This window comes from Populus euphratica, unplaced genomic scaffold, assembly GCF_000495115.2.
Source record: "Populus euphratica unplaced genomic scaffold, PopEup_1.0 scaffold903.1, whole genome shotgun sequence".
NCBI classification, from domain to species: domain Eukaryota; kingdom Viridiplantae; phylum Streptophyta; class Magnoliopsida; order Malpighiales; family Salicaceae; genus Populus; species Populus euphratica.
Genome location: NW_011500762.1, coordinates 54,240 through 63,966, shown reverse-complemented (window position 1 = coordinate 63,966; position 9,727 = coordinate 54,240). Strand labels below are relative to the sequence as shown.

At 30.1% G+C, this 9,727-nt stretch overlaps 1 protein-coding gene and 1 long non-coding RNA gene across 3 annotated transcripts in view; both read left to right on the top strand.

The window, feature by feature from the left end:
• LOC105116305 (uncharacterized) overlaps nt 1-9,727 on the top strand; it is a 17,748-nt gene that overhangs the window by 5,206 nt on the left and 2,815 nt on the right. The window contains exon 2 of the long non-coding RNA XR_840510.1: nt 9,260-9,264. This is a non-coding gene — a long non-coding RNA (uncharacterized LOC105116305). The remainder of the gene's footprint in view (nt 1-9,259; nt 9,265-9,727) is intronic.
• Nucleotides 4,017-7,924, top strand: UKL5 (uridine kinase-like 5). Of its 2 annotated transcripts, XM_011013591.1 has the most exons (14): nt 4,019-4,242; nt 4,363-4,454; nt 4,557-4,626; nt 4,724-4,839; nt 4,978-5,074; nt 5,751-5,830; nt 6,075-6,269; nt 6,425-6,508; nt 6,606-6,666; nt 6,840-6,900; nt 7,034-7,127; nt 7,215-7,287; nt 7,356-7,438; nt 7,531-7,924. In XM_011013591.1, the coding sequence occupies exons 1-14, from the start codon at nt 4,131-4,133 to the stop codon at nt 7,675-7,677; spliced, it is 1,365 nt and encodes a 454-aa protein (XP_011011893.1). In that variant the 5' UTR covers nt 4,019-4,130; the 3' UTR covers nt 7,678-7,924. The 2 variants fall into 2 exon arrangements, with proteins under 2 accessions (XP_011011892.1, XP_011011893.1); XM_011013590.1 differs by having other exon boundaries at nt 4,017-4,242; nt 7,034-7,287.

Below are 9,727 nucleotides of genomic sequence, written 5' to 3'. Positions count from 1 at the left end.
AATTAACCTCTCTGTGGTTCGACCCCGGTCTTGCTGGGTTATTTATTACTTCGACTCTTCTGCACTTGGGAGAAGACATCAGTCTTTTAGTCGTGTCAATAAATAAACAAGATAAGAACATAAATAAGACAAAAGTTAGCTAAGTAAAGGAAGGAAATGAGAATCATAAATAAGAAATTAATATAAGCAAAACTTAAATTTCAATAGAGAAAAAGCAAGAACATGATCTTGATATGAAAACCAAGATGCTTAAATGCATAGAAAATGCTTCCTTTTATAGGCCAAAATTAGAAACTATTGATTTGTTAACTAATTGTTGAATGGGTGGCTAAATTTTGACTTGGTAATAATCTTTATCTTCTTTTCTGAATAAAAAATCATTGCTAATATCAGAATTCGAACAAACTTAAATCATAAAAGTTCTAGAAAATTTTCTCAGCTTTCAAAAAAAAAAAAGAGATTATTTGGACTTTTAAAACACGAGATATAGGTTAAATACTAAAAGTGTATGGGTTGCAGGAGAAATTCAGATTTCTTCATTTTTGCTAAGATTTGGACTTCCAAACAACAGAATTGAGTCCTGCCTTCCCATGATTGTTTTAGGCCTATGTCTTAGCTTTCTATCTATATAGAGCAAACATAAATCCAAGATCTATAACTCCAGATATGACCCAATGACCGAATAGTATTCCAGTTTGGGTTGAACCAGTATCTCTTTTCTAAGTTTGACCCTCTCTTTGTCCTTTCAATTTTAGTGTTTAAACTTATCAATCAATCATTTTATTTATGTGATAGGCCTGCATTTAAAATGAACATTTACCATAAATTAAAGGTATTTTATGGTTTCAGACTTGTTATTATAAAACATGTTTTAATTAAAAAGTTATTGATACTTTAAGTGCAAAATGTTGATATAAAACCTTGATAAAAATATACTTTTAAGTAATAATTAATTTATAGTGATACCTGTTCAAGCTACAATTGATGTTGATGCACAAATAATATGTTGTTTTAAAATAGTAAAAAAAAATAAATTTATCCAAACAAAACATAAGCTTGACCTAGGAATTTGCTTGATGTGAGCAACAAGTTTTATGCGAGACTTGATAATACAAGAACATATGTCTTCTATTCTATAAATTAGCTATTAATTAATTTAATTAGAAGAGAAAACAACTATAATTAGATTCAAATTCGTAATCATTTTGTTTATATTAGGTGGTGAAATTCAAACTAGTGATTATTGATCATTAAAGTTCTCAAAAAACTATCTTTATTAAAAAATTTAAAAATAATCTATTAAATAAAATAATAAAATATGATTTATATCATTTCACATCAATCCAAATTTAGAACTGGTTAGGATAGTTGTTGTTAAACCATATGCTTACTAAGTAAAACATGGGTATACTTTTTAAAAGAAACTTTTAATGTATTTTATCGTTTTAAGAAGTTTAAGGCATTAGGGACAAAAAGGGTGGTTATTTTATAAAATCATTTATGAAGGTAATTGTGCTAATGTTACTAGTACTATTTTTGTTAGCAAGTTGAACTTGAATTCTATTAAGCATTATAAACCTTATAGATCATAATGGTTGAAAGAATATGGCGAAGTTAAGGTGATTAATTCTTAATTTTATTTTCAATTAAGAGATGTTTAGTTGAAGTATTGTGTGATGTGGTTCCTATGCATATGAGTCATTTATTATTGTTGAGTTTCCTGAAATACATAGACATAATAGAAATGATAAATTTAAAATTTTTTTGAGAGTCCCAAAGATCTCGTTAGATAAATATAAGGTTGTTTAGGGTTTATACGAAGATTACTTGAAGATCATATTTTTTTTTTGGTTTTGAATATTTGTTTCAAGATTAGGTTGCTGCAAGTTACAAGCCGTCCAAATGATCGGTCTTTAACGATAATCCACAAAACCACCAATGAGAAATCTTCTAAAACTTTTTAGGAGAGAGATTTCTATACCTTAGAGTGCTAGCTCTTTTTTTTTTTTTTTATTATATGTGTTTACGTATTGTACCTCACTTACACTTTTCATCACCACTCATAAGAAATAAGATGTATAACATTCTATTTACAAGGAAACCTAAAAATTATATAAATAATAAAATATTAATTTGTTCCATAAATAATATCATATATATTATTTTACCCTACTTTTAGAATTTTATTCAATTAAGTCCTTAGTTGATTGTTTCTAGGTCTAGAATTGTAATCCTTTATATTAATTACATTCTAGTCCATAATTTCTAAAATTTATTTACAATCAAGTTATACATGATTAATTATCCTGTTTTTATTTATGGCCAATGATTTTTATGTATGTGACCCATTAGTTTTCTTGATAAGTTGATCCAAATATAAATTGCAATCCAAAATAAAATAGGATGAAATTAATTAAAAAATTGATTGATTTATATTTGAAGATCAAATATAATGTTGAGCAATCTATCATGATTTTCAAATATTATAAAAGTCATAAGTGGTTTGACTTAACATTTCTTAACATATCAATGACTAGTTTTTCTGTTTAACTATCATCTGCTTATTAACAATGTTTTGATTTAAACATATAACATAGAGTATGTTTACTTTGTCAAATCATGTTTATTCTCAACACCATATTCATTGATTCTTCAAATAAGATTTGAAACTTTTTGCAAATCTCATCCCACCTTATGAAAAGATTGACAATCAATAATATTTGAGAATATATGAAACATGTTTTTCTAATTTATCCAAGGTGATGAATCATCTTTTAATTACTTAAATACTTTTATATTGTTCATGTTATACCCAGTATCTGCCTATTTGTTACCATTAATTAGAATAACATGTAACATGATTAAAACATAACACTCTCTATATAAGATAAATTTATGATCTCAAGTCTAAGGATTACTTATACAATTATCATGTGAGATTTTTCATAAAAACATGTGATATCTATATATGAAATTTTCATATGAGTCGGTTTAATGTACATGCCATCCGATAAACATCTATGTATTAGCTCTAGACATCTTTTATACCCCAACTTATGAGAATAATTGTTTCTTTTTATAAAGAAAAGAATATAATATGTATCAGTCTCAACAACTCTATTTAATATTCAGTTTTAATAAAACAATGTTTTGATGCAATAGAAATCTCACAATTACAACAACTTTAATTTTCTTTACAAAACATTTTTATCCTAAGAACTTTTATCTTTACTCTAGATTTATTCATTAAATATTTAATGAAAATTAAAGATAAACAAATCTTTATTAATATTAAACATGTTTACATAAATAATGTTAATGCCATATGTAATCAAATGACTTGCTACCAAGCATATACACTAAAAATTATTGAGTTGTTCTTAATAGTTTGATAGGGAGACAATGCTTAACAAGTTTAAAAATAGATATATTATTATAAAAAGTGATAAAATCATAACGTTTATGCAACTAGCATCTAAACAAGTATATAATAATCTAATTAAATTAAATTGAAAAGGTAAAGTGATTAAAGAGAGAGAAAGCTCCAGTAAGAAACATAATGAGGAAAAAAAATTAGTTTTTAACACAAATAAAACTAACTTGAATCCAATCAATGAGTGGAGTTAAAATAAAAGGAGAGAAGAAAATAAATGTGTGAAGTAAGAAATATGTGGAAATTTTTTTTTTAAAAAAACCTAACTTTTATGTAAAAGATTGTAAAGTTATATGTGTTTTTTTTTTTTTATCAAAGCGGTTAAATATATTTTTTATTCTAACTCGTCAATGATTGTAATTTTATATAAAAAGATTTATTTTAACACTAAAAACAATGTGGCTATTTGATTATGTGTTTTCATGAAGAGATTCCAAGTGGAGCTACAGAGAAATGATGATTTGGTGTCCGTTCAATGGCGCCACACGTGCGTGTATTCCCGCGCATTTCGTTTCTTTCCGCATAACACGTTGTCAAAAAAGGGATAGGGAAAACATAACAGAAACAGAGTAATAACCTCAAGTATCATTTTCAAGATCTATCTATTAATTATCATTGCGTCTAAAAGTGTTGAACAATATCATTTGTATGTATTTTCTTATCAGATTTTCATCTGGAATAGGATTGTAACTGAAGCATGGATTCTGAAACCTTATCTACACTTAATAACAACATCAAAAATCACTTGCCAGTCCAATCAAATGGCTTGATATCGGCTCCAGACCCTCCTAAGCAGCCATTTGTAATTGGTATGTATACGTTTCTTCTTCATCGTATATAATATTATGTATTCTACTACTTGCTACAACTCTGTAGTTTTTTGGTTTATAGATTTTCAATTTCCTGATGCTGAAAATGCATCTGTTCAGGTGTTGCTGGAGGTACTGCATCCGGGAAAACAACTGTGTGTAATATGATTATTTCTCAGCTCCATGATCAACGCGTTGTTCTTGTCAATCAAGTAATTTTGTTTTTCTCCTAAAACAGGCCAATTATTTAAATGCTATTAATTTGAGATCAAACGAAACGAGTAATTTTGTCTGATTTCGTTTTCTTTTTCTAGGATTCATTTTATCACTCCCTGAGTGATGATACACTGGCACAAGTTTATGATTATAACTTTGATCATCCTGGTAAGTATTCTCTGTATCAGATCATAAGGTTTATAGTTAATAAAGTTTATTGATCTCGTGAATTTCTGAGAGGTTTCGCATTGTGTTCGCTTTACAGATGCCTTCAATACAGAACTTCTCCTTTCATGCATGGAGAAACTGAAAAATGGAAGGGCAGTTAACATAACAAATTATGATTTCCAGACCCATAAAAGAATCGGTCCAGGATGGAAGGTATTTGGAATTTTGATGCGATTGCTTCAAAAGTAGCAAATAGAAAACTCTTAACCAAACAGAAGTAAATGGTTTTTTCTCTTGGTATTGAAGATGTTGATTTATAAAATTGGTTTTTCTTCTTCTTTTTAATCACAGGTTAACCCTTCGGACATCATCATTTTAGAAGGAATTCTAGTTCTCCATGATTCTCGGGTTCGTGATCTAATGAACATGAAGATCTTTGTTGACGCAGGTGCTTTACCATTATCTTGTTCAAATATTTTGTCGATGATACTTGTCAAGAAAGCAATAAAGTGTGTCAAGGATGATAACTCATGACTGTTTGAACATTGATAAGGAAAAGAATCAAAATGGTGATAAATTCATGAATCTTTGAACATTTCTCAATAACAGCATTTACTATATGGTCAGTTTCAAATATCTTCACTGTTCACACTACGTACAGCCTCGTCATACTTTCAAAGATACTGTGAAAGAAGTTTTCCCTTGGAAAAGCTTCTATATTCTTAAGAACTGTGGTCTTGGTTTACTAAAAACATGCATTCAATCGGGTGTTCTCTGGCCCAAGTGTTGACTTCGGTTCTTGTGATATGTAATCTCCAGGTAAAAGTGATTTCCCTTTTTATTACAAGGATGAATGCTCCTTCCTACCATATTCTTTTGTATTTCTTATATACAGAAATTCAGTAAAAATTCTTGGATTCTCTTTGGGGGTAAACATGCTAAGTGATTCTGAGTTTATAGGGTCGGCTATGTAATCACAAGAAAAATTACTGATAAAATGCATATTATGTGCGAGGATCCAGAATTTTATACCACAAAACGAAATGTATATGATGCATGTTCATCTGATTTTTCGCCGAGAATGATCACCTACAAATAACCATCACCATAATTTCACAGTGCAGATTCTGACCTGCGACTTGCACGGAGAATTCAGCGCGATACTGTTGAAAGAGGGAGGAATATCCAGAACGTTCTTGACCAAGTCAGTGAAGTTTCTTGATCGCCTGAGATTTCTGTTGCTAGGTTCAATCAAACTTTTCATAATCATCGTTAAATGAAGTTCCTTGGTCATACTGAAAATGGATATATGGAGAGTGTATCCTGTTTCTTATTCAGTTTCAGCTTAACATTGATAGTATTTCCAGTGGTGGAATTACTATTCCACCAATTTAAGTAATACGGTTTTTAGATATTCCTCTTTCCAACCAGTTATCAATAATTTGCAGTACGCTCGATCTGTAAAGCCAAGTTTTGAAGAATTTATACTGCCATCAAAAAAATATGCTGACGTTATAATCCCTCGGGGAGGAGATAATAATGTTGCAATTGACTTGATAATACAACATATCCGTGCAAAGCTTGGCCAACATCATTTGTGTAAATTATATCCAAATGTTTCTGTTATACACTCAACATTTCAGGTAATACTGCTTAACTTGATTTACTGTTGCAATTTCTTCAGTAACCCTTCCTTTTGTTATGAAGTTCTGTTTGTATCAAATTTCTTGATTGGAAATCTCCATTCTTGAGTATGAGAGGAAACAGATAATTATCTTTAGTTCTGCATTTCATCCAGATGCGGGGAATGCACACACTTGTACGTGATGTCAAGACAACGAAGCATGACTTTGTCTTCTATGCAGACCGACTAATACGCTTGGTAGATATCTCTCAATAAAGAGAAATTTCGGAGATATAAACCGAGTTTTTTTTTTTTTATTAACACAACATCATTTGTTTTTGGATCAATGTGTCAGGCTGTGGAGCATGGTCTTGGTCATCTTCCATTCACTGAAAAGCAGATCACAACCCCAACGGGTAACTTCGGTTGCAGCCATCCATGATTTTTAGATGCAATGTTTATGGAAGTTGACAACAATGCATGGGGCGTATCCTTGTCTCCTGCAATTCAAGCTAAACTTTTCAGATTCCTCAGAACGAGGATAACTTTGAGATGGGATGTATTTATGTTTTTATTTTCTGGTTTGCAGGATCTGTATACCCTGGAGTTGTTTTCTGCAAAAGATTGTGTGGGGTGTCAGTCATTAGAAGGTACGTGTTTCCTTCCCCCTGCATGTTGTGAAGAATATATCACATAATTGTTTGGTGTTCTGAAGTAGCCTAATCTGTTATCCCTGGGAAGCTCTCAGCATTACTGAATCCTAACTACTTCATTTCCTAGCAGTGGGGAGAGCATGGAAAATGCATTAAGAGCATGCTGCAAGGGCATCAAAATCGGTAAAATTCTCATCCATGGAGAGGGTAACAATGGACGGCAGGTTCGTGGAGGCCTGTACCACATGCCCCGTTCTCTCTCTTTATCTCTGTTGCATATAGCTTTTCAAATCACCGCAATGTTGCTGCAGTTAATCTATGAGAAGCTACCCGCAGACATCTCAAGTCGGCATGTTTTATTGCTCGATCCAGTTCTTGCTTCAGGTTTGTTATTCAAACCCTACTTCAGTTACCCTTGAGAAGAGTGTTGTCTCACATCTATGCGTGATCAGGAAATTCTGCAGTCAAAGCGATTAACCTGCTTCTCAGCAAGGGCGTCGTAGAGTCTAACATCATCTTCCTTAATCTAATAGCAGTAAGTCATTCTGATGCTTGTTCTTGTCAGAAAATTCAACTGCATTTCCCTTGCATAATCTACCTTTTCTACCATAATTCAATGTCCTGCAGGCACCCCAAGGAATACACGTGGTTTGCAAGAAATTTCCAAAGCTCAAAATTGTGACATCGGAGATTGATGTAACATTGGATGAGGATTTACGTGTTATCCCAGGGATGGGAGAGTTTGGGGACCGTTATTTCGGCACAAATAATTAGGCGTTAATAGGAGGACCTTCATCCATCTTCTATCTTCATTTTTTCTTCACTCCGTTTTCCTGTTTTTGTGATATTTGTTGAGAGCAACTGGTTGGATGAAGAAGTTTTGTTTCATTGATAGCACACAAGTATCAAGTTAGGAAAGAAACAAGAACATGACGAATACAAGATCGATGCTAGATTACAGTATCAAGAAAAATTTTGAATGTGATTTCCTCAAATGCAGTTGTTTAACAATTGGTATCTAGTAAAATTTTTTAATTACAATCCTCAAAAATCTGGAAGCCAGAAAAAGAGAAGAAGACTTGTGGTCTCCTAACTTCTCAGCTGGCACAAAAGTTACATGGTTTTTGTACTGGTAACATAGACTTTATTGACATTAAGTTTCTCTACTCAATTCAAGCCCTTGCAAAATATGTACCAGTGGGATTCACTCTGCTGTAGAAAAATATTATTTAAAAAATCTTAGAGGCACTACTGTTTCATTGTTTGCATAGATTCGGACTACTGTGCGTTGCTGCATTGTAGTTATATTTTTATGTTTTCAAAATAAAAACAATGACAGGTCAATAGGAGTAAGATGATCTTTTATCTTTTAACTATAATCTAATGATTATTATCGTATTGATTGGAACAAATCGATTTTCTTATATTTTTATTATAATAAAATTATTTAATTACCCCTGAAAAATAACTGAAATGATATTAAAGAGCTTTTTAGTATTTTTATTTTTTAAAATATAGTAAAATAAAAAAAATTACCTTTGAAAGAAAAAATTACTCATTGGATTTTAGGGGCTTTTTTCATGTTTTTAATAAGATTTTTTTAGTTATAATCAAGTTAAATCAGGGATGATTAGGTAATTGAACAAATAAAAAATATTATTTTAAAAACTAATGTTAACATGTGCATTATTTTCACGCCATTTAGATCATGCATGTGGTGTCACCAGCAGCCAAAAGCAAGTTCTCATGGTAGCATTTGAATCATCTTAGCATTCTCACCATTATTTAGACAAAACGTGTGGCCAGCTGATCTTCAATTTAAAATCAATGATCTTTTCTAGATACATCATATGAGTTTTATTTAGATTTTGATGGATTTAAATTTATTGTTGAAGGTAATATTGATCTTTTTATATTAATAATATTTATTATGGTTTTGATCTTTATACAAATAGTTTGTATATACTTAATTTAGAATTGTCCATGTTCAATATAAATAGCTAAAAGAATACATTAGCTAATAAATATCCATCATATTTGTAGCATTATAGATTAGTTTAAATAAATAAGCAATGATCACTAAGTTATATATTTGATCCTTTTAATTATTAATCATATGAAACTTATGAAATTGTTTTTTTTGGATAAAATTACCAAATCATCTTTTATAGAAAAAAGTGAAAGAACTAATTAATTGTTAAGTTTAATGCATATAAATATATGTGAACCAATGACTATTTATGCTTTTGGTGGATATACATATTTTATTACCTTCACTTAATATTATTCAAAATATGATTATATGTACTTAAAGAAACACAAGTTTGAATTACTTGAAAAGGTTGAAAGAATTCAGAAAAAGTATCAATATACTTTGATAAGATAAAGGTGAAGAATCATTAAGGTGAGAATTTCTAGATTTTCTAAAAGATAATGATAATTTTTCATAATAGATAACTCTTGGAACACCACAACATAATAGAGTTTATAAAATGAAAAATCATATCCTATTGGATACAACAACATAATAGAGTTTATAAAATGAAAAAGCATATCCTATTGGATACAATGTAGTCTATAATGCTTTTTTTTTTTTAGCTATAACCTATAAAAAACTACTTATCTTTTAAATAGAGTTCCAACAAAATTTGTTGATAAGACTCTATATAAGATATGAAAAGGTAACAAATAAAAACCTGAAATTTTAAGAATGTGATGCTTATGTGGAGAGTAAAGTACGTGAAAAACTGGAAGCTTAATCAAATAACAATAATACAACAACAATAACAATAACAATAACAACAACAACAATAATAATAGTAAT